This window comes from Phalangium opilio, unplaced genomic scaffold (assembly GCF_054372755.1).
Source record: "Phalangium opilio isolate 3A_F unplaced genomic scaffold, DU_Popi_V2 ptg000113l_1, whole genome shotgun sequence".
In the NCBI taxonomy this organism is placed as follows: Eukaryota; Metazoa; Arthropoda; class Arachnida; order Opiliones; family Phalangiidae; genus Phalangium; species Phalangium opilio.
The window spans coordinates 8,738,278-8,764,279 of record NW_028324209.1 but is presented as its reverse complement, the minus strand read 5'-3'; the positions used below and the strand labels follow the sequence as shown (position 1 = coordinate 8,764,279).

Here is a 26,002-nt window from a genome sequence, read left to right as displayed (position 1 = left end):
TCACGCTCCGATCATTCGATGGTGCAATCGGGAAGTTGGAGTCGTCTGCTTTTTTAGGGATGCATAGATGGCGATGATGTTCAGCCCTAAACCTGGTCACGCGTAAAACAAGCCGGTTACTAACATTTCAATTAAATGTTACAATCAATGAGGAATAAAATTATATTAAACATAATTAAAGCTGTTTCTAACTCATAATTAACTCAAATATTTAAGTTAGAAAAATCTATTTGCTTTTTAACATGTTTTTGAAAATGAAGCCAACTTGCAGGGGCTTGTAAGCCTATGTATTATCTATGGGCCCCTGTAGAAGTGTTCTACCCGCAATACATTAGTGTATACGAATTAAAAATTAAGCCTTTTTTGAAACATTCCTGACATTTTTAACATTTAAACTAAAATTATTATTTTGCAAACCCTTAACTACAACTACGGTATGTAACAGTGTAGCTTTAACGGTTAATATTTTGTAACGGTGCCAAAAATCTCAATTTTGTTCACTCTAAAATCAATCCATAGCGCAAAAGAGAGAGAGAGAGGCGGACTAGACTTTTAGACAAGCATTTGAAACGGGGGTGACAAAATATTATCACCGATCTCGAGTGTCATCGAAAAATAAATCGATCATAAATCTTTTAAACACTCTATCCTTCATGATTTAAATAATCAGGCGGGAACTGAAACCATAGTCGAAACCAAAAGTGCATAAATTAAGATAAAAATCTAGTGAGAAAGTAACGGTTTGGGGCTTAGTACCGTCCAAATTTGTTTTTTCGCGCCTTGCCGAATAAATATGCTAATTTTGGCTCTCTAGCTACATATAGCACCGTTTTCTATCGCACACTGCCCCTCCGTTTTCTGCTACTCAGTCCAGCCTCGGAGGTTGGGGCAAGATTACAACCGTCTGAACGCACCGAACGATGGCCGAAAACGTTCCGATAATATCCGGGTCGTAGAAAAACCGCGACAAAACGTTCTCTCATTTATATCCCATAATTTAATCCAAATCTAATCATTCCAAATGCCATTTGGATTCAAAATCTCTTGAAATGTGAGTAGTAAAGACGTATTTTTCTATTAAAAAATCTTTAGATAGGCTTAGGGAATAACGGTGTATCTGTAGAAATGCATAGGAGAGAGTGAGGGAGAGGGGGTGTTGTCTAGGGTTAAATAAGCTGGCCTTTATTTAACGAGATTTAATAGATTAGTCTGGAAAGGAGGCAACCACTCGGAATGCGAGATTGAATATATTAGGCCTTTATCATTTCCCTAGTCGCTAGATTAGGTTATGTAAAGGATGACGTAGTAGATCTCCAAGAAGCCGATTTATCGATTTAGTATAGACGTTTTTTAAAAAATCGCTCTGTTTGAGCGGGGGGTGGCAAAATTCTTGACATTTAAAGTTGAAAGTTCCTTGTGTTTTTATTAAAACAGAGGTAAAAACCGCGTTAGGCTTAGCGAGTAGAGGGATTTTTTAATCGATAATCATATATACTCCTATATGCGCTTGTAAATCAACATTTTTGGGATGTACTTCGGAAAAGAGAGACCTCCAGGGGTTCGCCGGCGCGCTTCCCCGTTATGTTTGTAGACCGTTTGCCAAAGATGTTTTCATCATCATTCAGAATCCCTTTTATTTTTCCTCTACGTGGGTTAGTGCCCCATCCCCATTGGATGTTCCCCTTTTCCTGGGCGTTATATGGATTTAGCCTTAAATCTGCGGAGATAAGGTAGAGGGGTTTGCCAGGGACAGGCATACGAGACTCGCCGGTAAAAAGAAATGTCCATTTCCTTCCTGAACGTCGACTTTTTTGCATGGTTGGTTGAAACGTCACGTGACTTGTGGATGTTTGAAGAAATGCGAACCGTCACGATGAGAAATGGGGGAAATGTGTTTTAAATACGGGGATTCAATTTAAAAAGAAGTTTTTATTACGTGTTTTTAGGATTAAAATGAATCTTGGCGACTAACTGAATACTACCACCTCGGAATATCTCGCGATATGCCGAAAGGTGACGCGGAGAACTTGTCGTTACCAACAATTCCTCTTCAGTCAACGGGTCAGCCGGCGGGAACGGGTATCGCCCGTTCTCCCAGCCACGAATCTTTCGCCACGGACCTCTCCCTCATGTCCTTGTCCAGTTTGGGCTCGGAGGTCAGCCGCTTGAGGTTTACGGTGCAAAGACCTCGCAGCAGCAGTGAAGACCATCCGCACCATCATCAGCACCACCGCCATTCCGTAGACGATCCCCTGAGACGCAGCCCGCAAAATTTCCTCGAACGAGGCAACTGGACCATCGGCAGTGCCAGAGGTAGCCAAAGAGGCAGCAGAAATAGTTTGCTTCAGGTGAGAGACATTTTTCGCTTCAACTTCCTTTCGGTTCCCCTCCTCCAACTAGGGAGTGAGACGGGTTAACTTGTCGTAAAGATAACCGATCGTGGTGTGGTGGGCGATTGCAGGTTCCAAATGAATCATACGGTGGTGGCGGGGGTGGTAATCAACGGCGCCCATTGTCGGGCGACATCTTATTCGAGGAGGAAACGGAAGCCATTCGTAGTTGCCGCGCTTTGTCCTCGGTGCTGGGTCTAATGAAGAGTTTCAGCACCTCGGACATCAATAATATCGCCATAGACCCCGACAATCTTCGGTTGTCGGTCTCCGAGGTGGCCTTGACCGGTTGGAGTCGATTCACATTGCCCGTCCAGGCCCGTCTCGACTGCACTTCGCGCTCCTGTTCCACGTGGGTCGCCGTTGGTGATATCTCTTCCACTTCGCAGCTTCCCTCCCCTCAGGCTCACCCTGGACACCTAAGCGGGGAGTCGCCCGCCATTACCGCCGCTGATTTCATCAGGTAAACCTTCTCGAGCCAACTAACCGCTCGTCCTTCACTTACACTTACTGGAAATTGGTTAGATCGGTTAACAAGAAAATTCGGCAAATGTATATCCGGCGCCGGGTTCTCTCTACGTACAAGGCCCTGGAACGTTTGACCCAGAGCGAGTTGACCATCGACTCGAGGGAGCAAACTCCGGCTCCGGCTGAATCTCAAACGTCTTCAACGACTGCAAAATCTAGCGGGACGGCAACACCGGCTACGGTTGTGCCGGTCCAGCCTAAGACCACCACGCAAGGCGACGCCTCTGGTAATTCGGTGGCGCCTGCTAAGGTGACCGCGACGGCGAATAACCAGGTGACGGCGCCGGTGGAAAAGACGCCGCGCATGCGCATATCGAGCGATTTGGATCGTAGTAGCTTGTCGAAGGAGCTTGGCATTTCTTCCTTAAGCTTTAGGGGCGCGAACAAAACCCTTAGTTTGACCGTTAAGGACATCGAAAGGGACAAGGGGAAACCCTTGACCAAGTACGAGAGAAATATGATGATTTTTAATTGGCTTCAAAGTTTAGACGAAAACGCGTTTGACCAATTATCCTAGCTTATAAAATTAATCATCCACGCTCAGGCGGCCACTCATTCTAGAATAAACTAATTAAGCACTGACTAATTTTAACTTTTGGGCACCCAAGCCAACCTGGTATTAAAAAAACGTTGTTTTTCGTGCCAATAGCAATTTCAATTTGGACTAATATTTAAAATTTAAAACGAAATAATAATCATAACAAAAATCGTTTTTGGTATAAAATATTTTGAAATTGAAGGAATTTTCAAAAACCAGACATCAACTATCCTTGTTGAGATTGTTACGTAGATATTTAAATCCTAACCCCCTTGTTTTTTCAAATTAGGCTTAGCGATTATTGAAATTTTAAGTATCGTAATTAAAACCAAACAACACGACACGTGATTAATATTTTTCTCGTGCTCTGGTTTGTAAATATTCGGTGTAAATAACCCGGTAGGTTTTAGATGTCCGCTGATAGAGCTCCGATAAAAATAAATACTAAAGAAATTTAGGTCTCAGCGCCATATTTAAAAGCACATCAGAAATTGCTTCGTCATGCAGGCGTTTTTTGCTCAATTTTCATTTATTTTTGTGCTAATTATATACTGGTACAACCAAATGGTTCCGCTCTTTTAGCGAGGCAGTCGGTTTACGAAAAGATTTAAGGCCCTGCTCGGTGCATTCGTTTTTAATTGCAGTTAAGCGGAAGTTCACTGACGAGTTGATTTTGGCGGGAAATTTCTATGATCAGTCCTATTCCGTGATTGGTTAGAAATTGACTTTTCAGTTCCTAAATTTAATTAACAGGGGGGGTAAACACTCTTAAAAGCCTTTTAGTCTTTCTAATGTTGAAAATTAGGCTTAGTTTCATAATTTGGCGGGAAAATATGAAACTCATTACAGTATTAGGTACAATTTTTTGGCGGCGGGATTCAAATGAATTTAACTGTTTGACCAAATATTTTTAAGTTCCTAAAATTGGAAACGTGTATTTAGAAGGTTAATACATAATATAGTTTAAATTAAATTTGAAAATATTATAATAATTTTCATTGGTTGGAATTTTGGCGGGAAAGGGGGAGCCGGAACTTAAGTGTAAACGTCCAAAAAAAAAATATAATATAACAAGCAAAAGAAAATCATCATTTTCGACGTATTTACCGTGTAATTTTTAAATGTGCCATACAGAGCTACGAGCTCGCTAATAATTTAAAACATTCCAATAAATATATATATATATTTGCCATATAATGCTAAGCCTAATTTTAATGATCACGTGTTAACCGGAATAACCCCCACGAGCTTAGTATGCAAATTTACATTGAATGAAGAACGTCGACGTTTCTTTTCACACGCGTGTTTTTTCGACGAATATTAATATTGTGCCTAAATTAAAATTAAGATAATTAATTTAGCTTTTTCAGCAAAAAAAAATGTCTTTTGTAAAAGCTGTTAATTAATTGACGCGAGTTTAGGGGGCGTGGTTCAAAAAAAAAAGAAAAAGAACCTGGAATATTAAGTATAGCGTGTGATTTATTTAATTTGTAAATACGCTAATAATCTATGAAAAGGAGAAAATTTATACTAGATAATTAATGATTAATTAATTGTAAATTTGCAGTTTCAAGTTCGGATAAATAAATAAGAAAGTAATTTTGCTCCCCTTCAAAGTATTTTAGTATTTTCCCGGGCCGTGTTTGCCTGCCTGTTGAACACAGTCACAGCTGCCTTATGGAAATTCAATAGGAAATTGAAAACACAGATGTGGGCTTCATGTGACTTAATTTGGGCGCGAAAACATTGTTTTTCACGTATTCGAAAAATTGTACAGGGTGTTTAGATTAAGGGGGATGTTCTTTAGTTGATTTTGAATCAAAAAAGGTTCTTTTACATTTGGCTTTCCAGGCTACTTTATCTTTCAGTTTCTTAATTGAATTTAAGGGGTCATCCGTAAAATACTCCAATCTTAACAGTGGCCCGGGCGACAAAATCTCATAGAACATTTTCGACTCAAAATCGCTCTAAAGAACATCCCCCCTTACACCGTCTACGCATAATTTTCATTTATTTATTTGTTGTTATTTTTTTTTCCTTCATAGTGATTGGTTTGTGTCAGGGAAAACTTGACCAATCCCTGAGAAGAAATAGCTTAAGCCTAATTGCAAACCGGCCTTTCTTTGAAGAAAATCTTTAAGGGAGAAAGCGCACGTGCGTTTTCTAGCGTCGGCAATGCCCGCGTTTTTCCTCTCTCTATCAAGATAAAGGCAATGTAGTGGCAAGGGCAGAGAATTTGGCTTGGTAAGCGCGCGCTTTTGACTAAGCCTATTTAGGGTAGGTAGTGCCTGCCACACGCTTCCAAGTGTATAATGCACTTCGTATGACAACACGCTGCTACTACTCCAGAGAGAGCGAGAGAGAGAAACTCGCGCGATTTCGTTTGTCAAATCAGCTGTTTCAAAAATTTTATTTCCCGCCTTCTTTCGCAAACAGTAGTTAAGCCTAATCTGTTAACCCTATTTTTTTTTTCATACAGTATACCATACTCCACCCCCTTTTGTGTCAGTGATTAAACAAGATCCGTGGCATGGTCAAGGTTGGGCATTAACCCTCGGTTAAAGTTCTGCTAAACTATTTTAACATCTACTTTCAAATAACCTTGACAATCGCTAGAATAAACTGATCTTGAAAAATTATTATCTCATCCAGTTATAAGAGTAGACGAGCTTCAACTTTTATCGCTATTTAGTCGGGATTTAACAGACGGAGACCTTCGGAAAAAAAAAGTTTTTCTTCTTTTATAAAATTACAGCAAGGTAAGCTGCCTAGTTGATAAGAATTTAACTTTATATAAATTAGACCCCCATTTTTTAAAAGTTAAAACAAAAAGGTTTTTGACATCTGTCTGTGAAATTGCTTAGTTAGGTTTAAGTCTCGTTTTGTTCGTTAAGTTTTCTGTCGAAATGCACGACTACGTAAGCAGACGCGCTATCAAAAGTGAATAATCTCGAAGTTAGAATGTTTAAGTTATATCAGGTAATTTTTTTTAAGACTGAAGCCACTAAAGTGTCGATAGAATCGTCTCTGGTAGGCCTAATCTTTGACCGTGGAAGATAAATTTTACGACTGACAGCTGAGAAAATTTATCATTATAGTTTCGCAACTTTAACTTCGAGTTTAATCAACTTTTTTTGCTATATCATATCGATATCAGATTGGGTTTATCAGAGCTTAAATGTTTTAAAATAAGGGGATGTGTCATTTTTCCGCTAATCTTGCAAAAATAAAAAACAGTCTCTGGGATCAAAAAACTCTGCCTGCAAAAACGAAAATAATGTTTTTTTGTGATAAGAAATCAACGGTATAATCGTGATTAGGCTTAGCGATGGGGGGGAATGCGATGGAATTGAAATAAGCCATATCAGGTGATATTCGTTGGATTGGATGAGGTTTTTTCTCCGTATAGTTATTAACCTATTCTATTCCATGATCCCGTGGAATTTTATCTTCGAGTACATCGAATAAAAAAAAATGTAACATTGTTTAAAAAAAATATTTAGCCTTAGTGCGCTTAAACTTTTAACTTTGGCAGGGATTTTTTTTTTTAATATTTTGGAAACATAACAGTTCAAGGAGCATAGTTTCGTACGCGTAATTAGGCTTGGGAAGTTATTTTTTTTCAAGACGTGGACGAAGCAGCCAAAGTACAGTGGTTTTACATAAACCTCATTCTCAAAATCACGTGGTGCAGTACGTTTACAATGATGACAGAAGGCCCGAATCTCTTATAGGAGGACCGCGTGTTCGAGCTTGAGGTTCGATCCGAGTGTAGACGAGACGGTAGTTGAGGTCGAGATCAATAGAAAATAGAACAGCTGAGCGAAGAAAGAATAGCTAGCCGCAAGAAACGATATCTAGTTTACTAGGGAGAAGGTTTAAGATGCCTAAGTATTCGCGCGCCATAGTCACAATCCCCCATTCAAAATACAAGGGGGGGGGCGTAAAAGGAGGCCGGGCTATTTCGCTGCCTCTCCTCAGTCGGAAAATACGTAATTTTTTCTCATTCGCGTCGCGCTGACGTGCACGAGTTTTCAAGAACCAATGAGATGCTGGTTGTAATTTAGAGGCGAGGATCAAAACCGGACAGGCTACGTTTGGACTGGAGATAAAGCTAGAAATGTGGCGAATTTAAGCCATCTCCCTAGTAAACTAGATATCACTTCTTGCTAGCCGCTTAGACCATGAGGGAACCTTTGTATTATCTTTTCTCTAAAAACGTGCTAGTTCTATTTTCCCCCCATCTCATCCCATTGGCACCTCGTGTCGAAGGTCTACTTTACGTTTGGGTTGGGTACCAGGGGGTTCCTATATGCCACGTATGTGTGTGTACGCGCATCCGGTTATGGGTAGCCAAGCCTTTTTCAACGTCAACGACAAACTATCCCAACGGAAGTCCTGATTTTTTTTTCCTTCTCCACCACGTATTTCCTATACTCTTATGCACCCGATATAGAACGACCAAAAGGTTTTTGAAAAATTGTTCAATGAGATAGGATAGGGCATTAAGAGGGTGTAGTTCGGGATATATACGGGTTTTTATTCCAAATATACAGTATATCCGTACCCATATCTTTAAATAGTCATAATTAGAAGTAAGGTGGTTGAAACGACACCACTTGTTTGTCCGCTTTCGACTAAATCATTGCCCATTCTCCAAGGGGCAAGCTAGAGAAATTTCATCACCTTTTCTTAACTTTAACTGTACATCAGTGTTGCCAGTAATTTGAGAGAGCGTGTCAAGTTTGGACTGAATGATTTGAATCGAACAGAACTATAAGGTTTTCAATCTGTAGGGTAGATAGCGGTCGAATTGCGTTTACAAATAACTGACAACGTGCACTTGTCCGCACACTATGTTTGTAATAAATAACTGATATATCATATCAGTTGTGACATCAGAGCACAGGCAAAACCCAGCGGCCTTGTTTGGTGGTACCTTTTTTTTTCTTCTTCTCATGAGTGACGTCAACACCAGTTGTATGTCTGCTTTCGACTAAATCATTGCCCATTCTCCAAGGCTCTGAAAAGACTTAAGGGACAAGCTAGAGAAATTTCATCACCTTTTATCTTAACTTTAACTGTACATCAGTGTTGCCAGTAATTTGATAGAGCGTGTCAAGTTTGGACTGAATGATTTGAATCGAACAGAACTATAAGGTTTTCAATCTGTTGGTAGATAGCGGTCGAATTGCCTTTACAAATAACTGACAACGTGCACACTATATATTGTTTGTAATAATTAACTGATATATCATATCAGTTGTGACTTCAGAGCACAGGCAAAACCGAGCGGCCTTGTTTGGTGGTACCCTTTTTTCTTCTCACGAGTGACGTACGTCAAGACTGGAACTTCTATACTCCTTGAGCGGCTTAGAAGTTGTAGTAATAGAGCGCAATCTGACTCAAGAGAGAAAAGTACGTACTTTGGACCCAATTCAAAGTGAAACACGCTGTCAAGCTGTTGACAACTCCGCAATTAAATTACATCTAAGAAACAGAAGAGGAATTTATTTTCTCTAGACCTGTTATTGCTGAAAAAACAAACGTGGTTCTATGGTAACCAGGGTTACAACTGTACCAGGCAACCCTGTACAATTTAGGAACTTGGAAAATGGGAGTCCAGGAATTTTGAAATTGTAGGGAACTTGCAAGCATGAATTAATATATTTAGAAGTTCATTGGGACTAGTTCTTTTTAAATACACAATATTCTATCTATTCTACAAAGATTTGGTCTGGGAAAGTGACTTTAAACGATCAGGGAAAACCTTTAAAAAATCAGGTATTTTAAAATGAAAAATCTGTTGCAACCCTGAATTGCAATTATTACTTCTAATTATTAACTTCTGCCTTCGATAATGTACCCATTATTCTCCAAAAAGGAGTGCGTCTACGCAAAATTTATTGTATTTATTAAATGGGGACCGGAAAAGGAGGGGGGGGGGTTGGTTAGGATTTTTGTAGCTTGGTGACACTACTAATAATGGATTAGATATTTATCTGAAATATTCACGATGATTAAATGATATTAGGCTTAGCAAACGTAGTAATTATATATTTCAATGTAAAAGTTGAATGCACTTTTTGGCAAAGCGTTTAAAGGGGTCGAGTTAGCTGTTATTTTTAACAGAAGATAACTACGGTACCATAACTCAAAAAGTGAAATTATACCAAGTTTTTAAAATGGGATCCCCGCATAAAGCTTTTTGCTCCTCTCTATGGTGTGCGTGTGGTGTTTATTTTTTTAAAAATAAACAGGCAAAAACAATTTAAGGGGAAGTAAAATACTTGAGAAAAAACTTGGATCGTCCTATTTAAAAGGGAGAGGAGAATCTTCTTAGAGACATCTTCTTGTTTGGGTTTCTTTTTATTTTTTCTAAAACTAGTTTTTTTTTACACAATTTTAAAGGGGAAGTATCAATTTTAATTGCGGTTTTTAGGGTATAGTCTATAGGATAAGTTTATAAGATATGTTCCATAACTATGACACTTCATATACTTCGTAATGCTAGAGACTTATTGTGTGCTAGATTGAGAACGATGCCAAAATTTACTACATTCGGTTTAGCAGTCCATCTTCCTGTTTAGTCTGTACTAAGCCTTTGACAGCGCCTCACCAGGCGTCGCTTTACGAGAATCTATGACCTACGTCACTTAATGACAAGCTCTCAGTAACTACTGACGAACTTATGGAAAATAACCTTATGAACTTATGTCTCCAATAAAACGTGATACGTTTTTTGAGGTGATAATCACTCTATTTATTGGCTTTTGTAGATTAGTCGTAATCCTTATAGTACAGTCAAAGGTACAGCGTGTCGAGCGATTACGCTTGCTGAATGACTGGTACCTTGACTCTCAAATTTGCAATCTTTATTACGAACTAAAAGTATTTTGTGACACTTATCCTTTAAAAAAACAACGCAAAGTTTATTAAAAAGATATCGGTATGTTGACCTATGTCCTGCCCTAGGAAAAAAATCATTCAAATCCCCCCGTCAAAAAACCCCTAAAAATTAGAATCGCCTCAGCTTTGAGAGAGAAGAGGGAACAAGCGCACGTGGGGAGTCAGCGTGGCTTGATGGCTTTTGATAAACACAATCTGATTGGTCGAAAAAGCTTATCCCGTGACGTCATCTCTTCATCTAGCTTCAATCATGGAGTCTGTATCTTAAGAGGAGCGGTAAGCGAGCCAGTTTTTAACTCCAGCGAACCGATCACAGTCTTAGGTGTAAATCAAGGTCATTTTAGAAAAACATCTCTGTCTATACAGACTTTACGAGACGTATTTCTGTGGGCGTCTCTATAACCTGTCATAAGCCACGTGTGCCTTTTGTTAGTGGCTAAAATTGTTGTATTGACAGAAAAGCTCTCCAAAAAGGGGCGGTAACCTTATAAGTTCCATAAAGCACCTCTAATTTGAAAATTTATGGTACCGAGGTGCAATCGACTTGGGCTACTCCCATCCGTCCCTCAAGCTGATGGAGACGCGGGGTCGGGAGAAACAAATGAGAGGAGTAGCGTGGATGGCTAGAGTTTATCGCTCCTCTTAAATACAGACTCCATGCTTCAATTCTGTAATAATTTCCCCCCTTTTTTTCCTGCCCTTTTGGATGCTGCTGGCGGATTGTAGGTCGAGACTCGCTACTAGCGCCAGCGTAGAGAAAACGGTTGAACGCGCGTGACAACAGAGGATACACAAGGCGCAGAAGCCCTGCCTCAGTCGGTGCCGCCATATTCACAGCGGAATAAAAAAGCACTGTGTCGGGTTTTTATTTTGTCAACGACGTTTTTTTGGTGCGAAATTTGCGCTTTATTTTAATTCCCGTCGGATTAACCATGAGCATCGCCGCGTTATTACAAGCCGCCGAATATATAGAAAGGCGGGAAAGAGGTAAATTAAATTTCCAACGCTCACGTCTAATCGTTAAGCCTAAAACTTCATCGGCCTAAACAACACGGGGCATAAACGCACGACTCCCAACCCAAACATGGATGCCGCCTAGGCTACGGCGATCAGCTGATTTTGACACCCCGTCGTGCGTTTATTCCAGGCTAATTTTCGACAGATTATGACCAAAGTTGTCGCGTTTTTTTTACAGAGGCGGAACATGGCTACGCCTCTACTATGCCGCTTCCTAATGATCTTAATCGCAAGAGACCAAAATCAAAGAAATCTCAAGGAAACAGGTAAGACCGTAAACCATCTTTCTATCCAAACTTCCCAAGGAGAATAGAAACTAGTTTTCTGGGCCTTGGCTCTTTGTTTTGGAAACATTAGAGGGGTCCTGACTCCCGAAGCCGAATTCTGGCAGTTTTTTTTCGGGCTGGGATGGGAATTAGAACCCCGCTGGCTGCCTGTTAGCTAAGCGTAGCCGTCAGTGGTTTTGGTTTGCGTTATTTCAAGGATGAATTTCGTATCAGATATCGTTTATTGTAATTCACTAACCATTAAAATTGGGAAATTTAGTTAAAGGGTTAGTTTTGGTTTCATAAACAAGTTTTTTGACATTTATATGCTTATTAATTTTCAAAATAAGTTGTTATTGATGTAATCTGACATTTTTTAATTAATAGTATTAATTACAACCACTTAGCTACAGGATAATTAGCGTGAGTTGTTGATAAGTAAGAGCCAAATTGCCTTAATCACTTAAAACAAGTTTAAACCCGTTAAGTAAATAATAATTAAGTTATTATCTACCAAAGCTAACTTCAAAACTTTTAACTTTAGCAGTGATATTTCCTAAGAAATATGCTAAAGTATTTTAAAATTTAAAACTAGTTCTTTTTATTTTGAAATTTAAAAGGTTTTTTAATGAAATTCAAGGGGGGTCCTGCTCTTTTTTGAGTGAATGACCCAGTTTTTAAGGTTTATACATTAACCATTTTTTGTATCCAAAACCTTTTACTATAAAATTAAATAGAAAAATCCAAAAACCTTAAATGGTTGTTGGTAAAAATTTCACGGCATTATTTTTGTGATGCAAAATAATGCGTGGGAATTTTATAGCATTATATCATCATATTTTTTAGACTTATTTATGATAGGATGCTGTTAAAACACATTATTTATTTGTTTAGTCAGTTTTAAACTTTTAACCCTTAAAGATAATGATAGCGTATTTGAAATTTATACCGATTTATTTTTTTATTATAATTATAATAAAAATAACCCATGCGTGAACACAATACCACAAATATGGAGTTAGGCTTAGCAATTTTGTGGTTAGAGCTTATTAGGCCTAACGAAAATGTTTTTGTTGATTTAGAAGCCCATAATTTAAAGTATAAAATAATTTTCGTCCTTGGAAGTAAGCTTTTGAATTATGGGCGTTATTCATTTGAGTCTATTGTTAAGGTCCAATCAAAAACCACGAAATTTTTTTATAATTTAATTGCGGTCGATTTACTTAACGCATCTCATCTCGGCTTGGGACAGTTGCCATTTTATTTGTGGTAGCACTATTAAATAAACTTTGGGGTGTTTTTTCCGAGCTCAATTCAAGCCCCAGCGCTTTTTTAACTGGTTCGTAAATTGGATAGATCATGTAGTTGTACTTTTTTATTCCTTTTTTTTATATAAGTTAGCTGCTATAAGCCTTTGCAACTTGCTCCAGGAAGCAAGGCCTAATTAAAGCATGTTGTGAAGTGAATTTCGAACCCTCCCCTCCCCCGGCCCCCATTAAAACAAAGCCATCCATATATCTCATTTGTCTACTACAATTTTTTTTTGTTTTCAAAGACACTCTTAAGCCTAACTCTAACCATAATCTAATTTCGAAGAGACGGTGAATGCAATTATTAGAAAAATAAATGGCTTCCTTGAAATATGACCTTCAAAATTAGAAAGGGTTGAATTCGTTAAGGAAATTTTAAAGGAAGGGTGAAATGATTGACTTATTTAAAATCTGACCTAAGTAATTTGCATTCCTGTTAAATGTTTTTACCAATTTTGTTGCAAAATTTCGGTCCAGTGTTGCCAGTCATTTGTGAGTGTAATTCAACCGCTATATGTAACAGACTGAAAAGTTTATAATTCTGTTCTATTCAAATCAATGCTCTTACAAATTACTTGCAACCCTGAATCGCAATTGAGGGGGAAGATATTTCTCTATCCCCTTCAGAGCAGGCTATCTATTTAGTTAGCAGTTCATTCCCTCTTTAATTTTCGATGTATGTTGCGTTTAACAGAGTTATATTGAGGTATATTAGGTAAAATTTAAGATTTTAAGCTATATTTTATCAATCGATATACTTTATGAATTTTATTGCAAAATAAGGCTTATTTAGTCGGAAGTTCATTCGCCCTTTAGCTTTCGATATACGTTGTGTTTCACTGTCTCTTTATGAGGTATATATGAGTAGGCAATCTATTTAGTTAGCAGTTCATTCCCTCTTTAATTTTCGATATATGTTGCGTTTCACAGAGTTATTATATTGAGGTATATTACGAAAAATTAAAGATTTTAAACTATATTTTATCAACCGGTTTATTTCGTATTCCCGTTACTGTTTTTATGAATTTTATTGCAAAATACGACTTATTTAGTCGGGAGTTCATTCGCCCTTTAGTTTTCTATATACGTTGCGTTTCACTGTCTCTTTATGAGGTATATTGAGGTACATGAAACAAAAAAGGCTTAATCTATATTTAAAGAAAAGCCCCCTATATATGTCAACCTGTTTTCTAATTTTTATTATATTTTGTTACAGAACAACACACAATGAATTGGAGAAAAACAGGTGATTATCTCTTTTGCTTTATTTTATTTTTGTGTCGATATTCATTCATTATTTTGGTCCCCGGGTTTAAGAGAAATTAGGCTAACGAACTCCGTGAAGAAGGGTTTATAATGAATGTAGTAGCGTTCTGCTCTACAAGCCCCTGCTCAATTTGAATTTCAAATTCAGATTAATCTTATCTTCTATAGATTTAAAGGTATATTAAAGAAATATATTGACTCATAGACCTTAAGCACTTGATTTAATGACATTAATTAGGCTTAGTAAATATAAATATTGCCATGATTAATCCTATTGGTTTAAACGTATTAAAAAATTTAATTAGGCTTAGCGTTTTCATTTAATAAATTTAGTAAAGGGGAATTCTGTATTAATTATAATTAGCTACTACGTGTTGAAAGGTAAACTATAATATTTAGGTTTAGCAACTTGGATAGTATGAATTAGGCTTAGCAACTTGGATAGTATGAATTAGGCTTAGCAACTTGGATAGTATGAATTAGGCTTAGCAACTTGGATAGTATGAATTAGGCTTAGCAACTTGGATAGTATGAATTAGGCTTAGCAACTTGGATAGTATGAATTAGGCTTAGCAACTTGGATAGTATGAATTAGGCTTAGCAACTTGGATAGTATGAATTAGGCTTAGCAACTTGGATAGTATGAATTAGGCTTAGCAACTTGGATAGTATGAATTAGGCTTAGCAACTTGGATAGTATGAATTAGGCTTAGCAACTTGGATAGTATGAATTAGGCTTAGCAACTTGGATAGTATGAATTAGGCTTAGCAACTTGGATAGTATGAATTAGGCTTAGCAACTTGGATAGTATGAATTAGGCTTAGCAACTTGGATAGTATGAATTAGGCTTAGCAACTTGGATAGTATGAATTAGGCTTAGCAACTTGGATAGTATGAATTAGGCTTAGCAACTTGGATAGTATGAATTAGGCTTAGCAACTTGGATAGTATGAATTAGGCTTAGCAACTTGGATAGTATGAATTAGGCTTAGCAACTTGGATAGTATGAATTAGGCTTAGCAACTTGGATAGTATGAATTAGGCTTAGCAACTTGGATAGTATGAATTAGGCTTAGCAACTTGGATAGTATGAATTAGGCTTAGCAACTTGGATAGTATGAATTAGGCTTAGCAACTTGGATAGTATGAATTAGGCTTAGCAACTTGGATAGTATGAATTAGGCTTAGCAACTTGGATAGTATGAATTAGGCTTAGCAACTTGGATAGTATGAATTAGGCTTAGCAACTTGGATAGTATGAATTAGGCTTAGCAACTTGGATAGTATGAATTAGGCTTAGCAACTTGGATAGTATGAATTAGGCTTAGCAACTTCGGTAGTATGAATTAGGCTTAGCAACTTTGGTAGTATGAATTAGGCTTAGCAACTTCGGTAGTATGAATTAGGCTTAGCAACTTCGGTAGTATGAATTAGGCTTAGCAACTTCGATAGTATGAATTAGGCTTAGCAACTTCGATAGTATGAATTAGGCTTAGCAACTTCGATAGTATGAATTAGGCTTAGCAACTTCGATAGTATGAATTAGGCTTAGCAACTTGGATAGTATGAATTAGGCTTAGCAACTTGGATAGTATGAATTAGGCTTAGCAACTTGGATAGTATGAATTAGGCTTAGCAACTTGGATAGTATGAATTAGGCTTAGCAACTTGGATAGTATGAATTAGGCTTAGCAACTTGGATAGTATGAATTAGGCTTAGCAACTTGGATAGTATGAATTAGGCTTAGCAACTTGGATAGTATGAATTAGGCTTAGCAACTTGGATAGTATGAATTAGGCTTAGCAACTTCGGTAGTATGAATTAGGCTTAGCAACTTCGGTAGTATGAATTAGGCTTAGCAACTTCGGTAGTATGAATTAGGCTTAGCAACTTCGGTAGTATGAATTAGGCTTAGCAACTTCGGTAGTATGAATTAGGCTTAGCAACTTCGGTAGTATGAATTAGGCTTAGCAACTTCGATAGTATGAATTAGGCTTAGCAACTTCGATAGTATGAATTAGGCTTAGCAACTTGGATGATGATAAATATATTTAATGATAATTAGGGTTTTAGCTAACTGAAAATTATTTGACACTTATGTACACTTATGTGTAGTTTAATGTGAAAGTTGTTGAGTTTTCAATTTTAACACGCCATGTGTATGTGCTTGATAGATTGAGGATAAAAGACAGTTGGAAAACATTCCTTTTTTTCCGGGGAAGCGGTAAAGGGGGGTTTGGTTTGGTTGGTTTAGAAAAATTGGGAAAAATATATATTTTAGCCGATGATGACACAGTTTATTAACTTTTTTGGGCAGGGGAAAGCGCGCGGGGGAAGGCTTAGCTTGATGTAAGCCATTGGAGCTAGAAACGCGCCAAAAACTTCCCGCCGATTTTTGGCGCCCGTACTCTATGGACCACGTGATTTTTAGCGCGTGTTCCACTGTTTATCCTAAATTTTTCTATTCAGTTAAATTCCTATACATATTTTTAGCGCCTTTTATTATTTGAACTCTGGCTACCCCTAGCTTTCAAATTGAGGTTGTAACTGCTTTACACGAATCTCTGAAATTCACCCATGAATATTGAAGTAATTCCTTTCCGCGACTAATTCTAGAAATAAAACTTTTTCTGACAGATAAAAGTGAAAAATGCTCATTTTTAAAAATTATTTTTCAGGATAATTGAGTAATTAAACTTAATTCCAAAGTTTTTCTTTGCATTCTGACTTAGATAAGGGAATATTTTTGGGTAGTTTTTCATGTTATTTATTTTACAAATAAGGCTGTGTAGTGGCGTTACGATCGTTTATGAGCAAAAAATTTAATATTCAATTGGTTCAATATTCATGACAAAATTTAAAATAAATTCATGGCGTAACGAAAATTTTCGAATATTTTAGGCGATTATTAAATTCAGTATCTGTACGTGACGTCATAAGATTGGAATGATCCCAAATTATAGAATATAATTTGATTTTTTTTTTTTTTTTTTTTTTTTTTTCCTTTTTTATTTGTTCATAATTGCTTCCTCTTTTTTATTGTTTCATTGTGTATAAATCAAAATTGTATTTAGTATACTTTGCGCGAATATTAGCTTATTGCATTGCAAAAGGGGTTGCTAGAGAAATTATGAAAATTATGCCTGTGTGATTAGAATCATTAGATTAAAGATAAAATCCCCTCGTGCAAATAAGGATATCTTATCTTCTAAATTCTAATAAAAAATGATTATTTATAAAATTTCATAGTTTTGGTTTCTGTTCAGTTACGCCTCTGATTACGAGACTTGACTAATTTTGATTGTTGATGAATTTCGTCACGAGATGATGAAATTCGTAATTATAGGATGAAATTTAAATCTCTCGTGATTATAATTAATTTATTTATTTAATTGAGGTTCAAAGAAATATTTAAAAAATTATTGGGTTATAAATTATAATTCTTATATTAAAATATGTAAATTTATACAAAAAAATAATACTTTCGCATTCCAATTTTTATATACAGGGTGTTTCTGATAAGTCTAAGCCATAAATTAAGGGGATGTTCTTTGGAAAATCGATTTTGAGTCAAAAGGGCCACTTTTATCCGAGTTATGATTCTAGTGTTTTAGGGATGACCCCTTAATTAAATTAGAAATCATTGTATTTTAGTTTTTTGATTAAATTTAAGAGGCCATCCGTACAATATTATGGACAATCTTAACTCGAAAGCAGTGGCTTCTTTGGTACAGATATTTTGAGGGGCTACTCACACTATATTTCCTGTAAACCATTTAAGAGTTACTTAATTGCCCCTTTGGAATTTCCAAAAAAAACATACATAAATATACATAATTGTTTAATAGCTCGTTCGCGCTTTATTATTGGCCCTTAAAATGCACTGGGCAATAGCAATTCGCATTAACTGTATCATTTAATTAAAAAAATTACAATTAATTAATTTTTAATTAATATATGGGTAGATTATAGTAATTAGCTATTTTATTCAGTTTAATTTAAATTTTTAAAAAAAAAAAATTTTTTCGATATCTTCGCTACGGAATTATAAAGTCCCTATTTTACTAATTTCTACAGAGAAAACTTTCTCGAATTAGTAAAATATTAAACTTAATTGAAATTCTTCAAGCGCATATAACCCATTTTTCGAATTACGTACAATTTTTAACAGTGTAAATGTTCCATATTAAGTTAAAGCGCTAAAGTACTAATGGTACTAAACATTTTTCTATTCGTTCTTTTTTAAAGGAGGGCGCATCTTAGGAATTGCCTGGAAAAGTTGAAAGAGATGGTCCCTTTAAGACCAGAATCTAGTCGCCATACAACACTCGGTCTATTGACCGAAGCCAAAGTATTTATAAAGGTAAGAGAGCTCAATTTTCTAACTCTCTCTCTCTCTAAATAATCTACGTTTACTTTGTTAGTTTAGAGAATAATGTCTCTCTCTTGTTCTTTCGAAACGTATGGCTTAAATAAAAGTCTATAAATCGCGAAGTTATCATAGGCAAGAAGCGATATCTAGTTTACTAGGGAGAAGGTTACGGTATAAATTCGCGGCACATTTCTAGCTTTATCTCCAGTTCTAACGTATAGGGTCCGGAGTTAATCCCCCGCCGCCTCTAAATTACAACCAGCGAGATATCTCATTGGTTCTTGAAAACTCCCGTCAGCGCGACGCGAATGAAGGAAAATTACGTATTTTTTGACTGAGGAGTGGGGACGAAATATCCCGGCCTCCTTTTACGTCCCCCCTTGTATTTTGAAAGGGGGACTGGGACTATGGCGCGCGAATACTAGGGCATCTTATACCTTCACCCTTGTAAACTATATATCGCTTCTTGCATAAGGTTGATTTAAGAGGAATAAAGTTTTTTGTTTTTGGGAATATCGTAGTGAAAGTCGATAGTTTTATTGGAAGATTATTTTTAGTAAAATTCCTAGCTATGGGTTTAATAAACTCTCTTAGAAGGCCTGTTTATGAATGTAGATGTTTCTTGAATGTACATGTCTTTGGTTGAATGTAGCTAACATCTGGGAATTTATTAGAAGTACTCTATAGTAAACCTTGAAATTTCTTACGAAACTGCTTACCGTTTTAAATATTCACCTCTTCATCAAATTTAAATGCGTGAATTTACCCTGTGTTACGTAACTCACTTAAATTTAATGGTAAACTGGAGAAGGGGGGGATTCGCCAAGGGAATTGCACATGAAGGAATTATCCGAGGGTGGTTAGCCCCGCGATATTTTTGACAATTACAAAATAAGAAAGTTAAGAGCATTAGGAAGGACTTGGTAGTACTACGTCATGGAACGTCATGCTGCTAGCTTCCACTCGTGCTAAAAAGAATATATATATATATATATATATATACAATAATGGCCTTTGAGCTAAGCCTGAATTGCAACGTTTCTATTTGAATTTTTGTACAATGGTATTCAAAAGAGTACCGTTTAATTAAAAGTACATACAGTGTTATTCGTGATGCCTCCCACAAAATGCAACTGTAAATGTCATGGACTCATGGTAGACGTTTAGGCAACAGTGGAAGGGGATAATAGACCGCTTCAATGTAACTATTATTATATAGGAAAGACACTGGGGTAAATTTTGCTTTCCATCACGCTTTTTAGCGCATGCGCTGTAGGTTTGGGGATCATGAGAGTGTGCAGAGACTACAGTGTATCCAACCCCTGATACTGACGGTTGCCTAGCCCCCTTTTTTACATTGAAAAAGGGTTAATTTGTGGCTTAAATTTAATTATGATTTGTTTTGGGTAGTGACGGGTCAACCACCTTTATTATCCCAATTTATATGCAAATATTATTGAATATTTTGGCTTAATTTGCTTCTAGGTTGGTTTTACCCTAGAGTTGCCCATAGCTAGCTAGCTAGCTGTACAACACTGATCAAATTTCGTTAGAGCTCGAGTTCTATCTAGCCAGGCTTCTATGGAGTAACTTTTAGAACTAACTTCTAACGTCTTATGACTACTAATTTAACAGAAGCTGCGGTTCCACAATATATAGGCATATATGCGTATACCCCGAACCTAGTCTGGTTTTTCCCAACCAAGCGGGACTGGTATACCTTACCAACCTACCTACAATTTTTGAGTCACGTGACGCAAAAGCTCGTGTCGTTTTTCCAAAAAGGTCTTTTTTTTTCCAAAGCTTCAAACATCTGCTGCACGTTTGTCGACGACGTTTCTGCGCACGTTTTAGCCTAGCTTATAACCTCGCGGGAATTTTTCGTAGTTGAATAACACGTTAAAGCTTTTACCATACTTACTACATCGAATAGCGACAAATTTTATACCGAATTTCGACATTGTTACTGTCGTGGATCGCTGTGCTGTCTGTTAGGCTTAATCTGATAATTAGAAGCTCGCTTTTAGGAGGCCACGCTACTTCATAAGTAGCGTTAATTAAGCTAATTTATTAGACTTGGGAGTGAGCTTTTTCTATAATTAGGACATTGTACCAAATTTAAAGGTCTACTGGTCGGTCCATTTCTTTCATTACGCGTAACTACTTTGCACGACTGTCGTCTGCTTTTTTATATGTCATTACGCAATCAGCCTGTATTACCAAAGGCTTAAGCCTATAGTCTGCCACTACGAACTTTGTGATGACGTCACATCTCTTACCTCGGTTTTTGGCGACCATATTGGAAGTCCTCAGCTCAGGCCATACAATTTAGACTACCAATATTGACGTCACGTCCGTGTAGCTCCTCCCCTCTCAGTACCACCTTATTTGGTTTTTGGTGTAAATGGTGTACAACTTTCAAGGGTCTTTTATAAACTAAATTAGACTTTATTTAAAACTGACGACGTTAAATTTCTTTTATTTCGAAATCATGAAATGACAAATTTTCATATTTTGTTTTTTATTTGCTTATTGTTTTTATTACGGTATTTTAATGCCTTTATCTGTTTTCAATATTTTATTTATTTTTTTTTTTTTCTACAAGAGTGTTATTCTAAACTTTGGACTATATGGGGTGATTTTTGGAAAGCTATTTTTACGAAACAGCGGTGCAAAAACATTTTATCTAGATAACAACACACTTATAAGTTAAGGCGCATTTAAAAGACACGTTTAGTACAAATTTCACGTGACATTTCACATGCCCACACGTAATTAATGAGCACACGACTTTCATTGGTTGGCTCACCTGTCACCCTAGAGTGATATTAATCAGTTTAGTACCGGTATACGGACAAGTACTTGAGGAAAAACAACAGTTTTCGTGATTATAATGAAACATGCCACTCAAAAATTTACCACGCTGCATAGTACAATCATGGATCTTGTATACACTTTATGGGATAAGAAAATTGTACACTCTGTCGACACAAAAATATACATAAGTTTATAAGATATGTTCCATAAGTATGACACCTCCTATACTTCGTAGTACTGAGAGCTAGTTCGAGAACTACAAGCGAGAATTGACTACACTCTGTTTTTCAGTCCATCTTCCTATTTAGTCTGTACTAAGCCCCAATTTGACAGCGCCTCACCAGGCGTCGCTTTACCCTGAATCTATGACCTACTTCAATCACTTCATGACAAGCTCCAGTTTGTAACGAGTGACAAACTTATGGAACGTATCTTATGAACTTATGATACGATGATGGTATACACGAGCCAAGGGAATCGTTAGTTTTCTGTTATATCAAGGGAGTTCTGATTTTATTTTCAGACGTCTCTGTTTAAAGCGAGACACACAAGGGATACTTAGATAGAAGTACTGTATTTTACTGGTATAGAGAGCTTTCAGTTGGAGGAGGAGCCGTGTCTCGTGACATAATTTACGCTTCCATATTGGTGGGTTTAAAATAGGAACGAAGCTGAGACCACCCAATATGGCTACCAGAACAGGGGTAAGACTTGGGAGGGTGTGACGTACTACTATCCCATCTGAAAGCTCTATATCAAGGGTACTGTCTCAGCCCGGAGGGGGGGGGGAGTAAAAATGTTCTTCGCTATTGTTGTAGTGACATTTACTTCTTTACCAGTCCTCTTAATAATTATAAAGTCCATGGTACAGTTGTTACTCCCCGTTTCAAGATCTTCTAGTTTTTTTATTGGATGGATTTCTTTTTCCGTTTTGTTTCTTGGCGCGCAGAGAGAGCATGTGAGAGAGACAATGATAATCTTTCTTTAAAAAAAATAAGCAAAAACAACGCCAGGAAACAAGAAAAGAAGGAGAAAAAAATCAAATCCTCCATTTTCAATGACGAGAGTTTAAAGTCACAGCAGCCAGAATTGAAACGTTTTTTTAAACAACGTAAAAATAACTTCCACCACTGTAAACCGCGCCTTAACCCTCATGTAGATCAAGGTTACCTTCCTCTAACTCCACTCCACCCTGCTGGATCCCCCTTGAGTCTCGCCTCAATCTACTGACTGACTGATTTAAATTTTTTCCCCGCTTTATACGAGTAACATTGTTGCCAATTCTATAGTATAAGCTGGATTTTTCTGGTCCCCAGTGACTGTAATTACGCAAAGTATGATGTAGTAACTGTTCACACTCAGCCATCACTCGGATTGACAAGAGTTATGACTGCGGTATGGGGCAAGAATGAAAATATGTACATTTAGTAAGAACAAGAAGCGATATCTAGTTTACTAGGGAGAAGATATAAATTCACCACATTTCTAGCTTTATCTCCAGTCCAAACGTATAGGGTCCGGAGTTAATCCCCGCCGCCTCTAAATTACAACCAGCATCTCATTGGTTCCTGAAAACTCCGTCAGCGCGACGCGAATGACGAAAATTACAGTCATATTTTCCGACAGAGGAGAGGCGAAATAGCCCGGTGGCCTATTTTTACGTCCCCCCTTGTATTTTGAAAGGGGGACTGGGACTATGGCGCGCGAATAATAAGGCATGTTATACCTTCTCCCTAATAAACTAGATATCGCTTCTTGGTAAGAATGTGTAGAAAACTCATTCTGAAATACTTCGTCAAGGCACTTCTTAACTTGTTGATAAATATCTTTTATATACATTGTGTTTTTGATAAGTCTGGGCCATAAATTAAGGGGGATGTTCTTTGGGTGCACGATTTTTAGTCGAAAATGTAACTTCTATCTCCATTTTGATTGCCATAAAGATACACTGTTTTCGAGTTATGATTTGATTGGAGTGTTTTAGGGATGACCCCTTAATTAATTTGAGAAATAATTGTCAATCAGTTTCTTAATTAAATTTAAGGGGTCATTCGTAAAATACCCTGGATGCAATTTTAACTTCAAAATTGTGTCCCTTAGGGCAATCAAAATGGAGATAGAAGTTACATTTTTGACTCAAATTTCCCATAGAACATTTATTTCCCTTAATTTATGCCAGACTTATCAAAAACACCCTGTATAGCTTAATATAATCTAGTCATTTCACGAATTTAAATTTAATATTAAAATTCTATAGTGGACTGTCTATTTTACATTTTATCAAGACTTATGACAAATGCTAGGTCTAGCAGACAAATGTCTCTGGGGGGTTCCTTTACCAAATATTTTAAACTTTTTCCCTTTTTAATTATTCATATATAAATATTAACATTAAATAAAACAAATGTTTATCGGTTTAGTTTTCCTTCTAGTGATTATTTGGAATTCTTATACATACTAAATACAGTCTCTCTATTGTATGACTGTACACAGTCTTAGTTATCAAGTTTTATAATAGTCTTAAGGTCAAGGTAAAGATGTAAAGGTTGTCTTTCGTTTTTTTCTTCTTTTTGCCGACCTTGGAATTACTATTCTAGATTTCCCATGCAGTGACTTTAAAATAAATAAAAAGAAAAATCCCTCCACTCTCTCGCTCTCTCTCCTTGTTGGCATGGGCCTGAAATTACGTCGGGGCTTCCTCACCTACCTACCTGCATTTCCCTAGCTTCCCTCCATTGATCAGTTGCCAAACTGTTTAATGGAACCAAACCCACCAATGGAACAGCCAAAAATAGGTCTATTCTAGGAATTGGGACTTGGGATTATTTTAAAAACACAAGGAATGGCTTTCATGATACGTATTTACACTTGAAGGTGCGCGTGTAAGTACGTACGTACGTACGTAGCTTGATCGAGTCATTGCCAAAAGTATACGTGATATTCAAGGTTAGTTGGCTTCATTATGCATATGTTTGACAAGGAGGAGTGTTGAAGGGAGTTGAAATAACGGGATGTCATTTTCATTTTTATTGACTCCACGCCTTGATTGTTTCACGTGGGTTTACTTCACGTGTTCAAAGGGGAATATTTGTTTTTCATCTATCTACATGTCTAGGTTTGGTTTACTATAGTTACATCCACAGGGTTTGTCTGGTATTAGTAGTTGTTTTTGAAGTCCATTTTCAGCTAGAGACCTTTACTTGCAACTAAATTAAATATTTTTTCAATTTTGACAGTTTGGATTGTACTTAATAACAGCCGTTTTATGAATTAATTAATCTTAGTTAAGCCTTGGTTTTCGCATTTCTTTGATAATTGACTATCTTGAAGGCGTATGCATATGTTATGTCACTTGATTCGTTGACAAGCTTTTTATATCACATGTGCATTGCACTCTTAAACTAATGCTCCATGTGCTTAAAGCGCATGCCCAGGAAGAAATCGCGTGCCGTTGTTTAACACTTCAGGTGCTTTGAATATCCTGAAATGGTTGCTTAAACGATTGCAAATTTATGTTACACCATGGAGGAAAAATAGAAAGAGGAGGAAAGGGGACGCCATTCTCTTTTCTCACTCTCTCTGTACCCATCCAGACACTCCACCGACAATCGGGAGAGTATCCCGACAAACATTTGAACTCGCTGTAGCTCCTTTTCCTCACATGACCACGCTTTACTCCACCCACTCCATCCTCCCGTTGTGGCTAGTTTCCTGGCGGAACCGGGTCTGCTATTTCTTCCTCCATGACTAGTCTATACACGTTGTTACCAAAACAAAGGTAGTGGGTTCTATGGGCAATTTTGATTCGAAAATGTGCTATAACATTTTGCCCTAAGTGACACCGTTTACGACTTGTGACAGGGTTCGTAGACGACCTGGAAACCTGGGAAATTGAAAATAGGCCTGAAAGGTCAGGGATATTGAAAATGGAACTGGAAAGTCAAGGAAAAATATATTAGAAGGAAAGTCTGGATAACAATATCAGGATGACCAGAGAATGTGTTGTCTGAGATTTGACCAGTAATTCGACATTTTACATAATTAGTTTCAAAATTTATATAAGTCGTTGCAATGGTCAGGGAAAACCTGGAAAGTCAGGGAATTTTTTTCCAAAAATTTTGTACGAACCCTGTGTGATTGGATTGTTTTACGCATGACCCCTTAATTAAATTAATCAAAACGCGTCTTGGATTTAATCAAGACCTAAAAAGTATCGATAAGAACAAGGTTAATCACTTGACTGAATGCGCAGATATTGAAACTTTTTTTTAATAAAACTTACATGTTTAAGAAAGTAATGTTCCATCACCCTATTCCATTGAATAAACTTACTTTACTGGTAGTAAATTTTTTCCCTCTCAATAATTTGAAAAATTTACTTATCTCGGGTTTTCGAGCACAATTCCATTCCCCGAAAACATTTTATAACTACATTTATTATCACTTTTAAGAGAGTACGTGTATGACATTGTGTCGTTAATAAGTTGCTAACATATCCTCCCGTTCATGCCCTGTACGCTCCATAGTGAAACCTTTTGTTAATTTTAGTGCAAATTTCAACAATGGCAGCACATTCAATAGGGACGT

At 37.0% G+C, this 26,002-nt stretch overlaps 2 protein-coding genes across 3 annotated transcripts in view; both read left to right on the top strand.

Annotated features, from left to right (window-relative positions):
- The first annotated feature begins 64 nt into the window (after positions 1-64).
- LOC149623778 (uncharacterized) lies at positions 65-5,072 on the top strand. 2 transcript variants are annotated; one of them, XM_089853041.1, is made up of 4 exons: positions 65-1,051; positions 1,947-2,348; positions 2,462-2,853; positions 2,916-5,072. In XM_089853041.1, the coding sequence occupies exons 2-4, from the start codon at positions 2,004-2,006 to the stop codon at positions 3,433-3,435; spliced, it is 1,257 nt and encodes a 418-aa protein (XP_089709167.1). In that variant the 5' UTR covers positions 65-1,051; positions 1,947-2,003; the 3' UTR covers positions 3,436-5,072. The 2 variants fall into 2 exon arrangements, with proteins under 2 accessions (XP_089709167.1, XP_089709168.1); XM_089853042.1 differs by lacking the exon at positions 65-1,051 and adding an exon at positions 1,418-1,436.
- A 730-nt stretch (positions 5,073-5,802) lies between these two features.
- LOC149623777 (max dimerization protein 1-like) overlaps positions 5,803-26,002 on the top strand; it is a 34,187-nt gene continuing 13,987 nt past the window's right edge. The window contains exons 1-5 of the mRNA XM_089853048.1: positions 5,803-6,215; positions 11,092-11,352; positions 11,561-11,648; positions 14,175-14,204; positions 18,475-18,589. Coding sequence (XP_089709174.1) covers positions 11,298-11,352; positions 11,561-11,648; positions 14,175-14,204; positions 18,475-18,589 — 288 coding nt within the window. The 5' untranslated portion in view covers positions 5,803-6,215; positions 11,092-11,297. The remainder of the gene's footprint in view (positions 6,216-11,091; positions 11,353-11,560; positions 11,649-14,174; positions 14,205-18,474; positions 18,590-26,002) is intronic.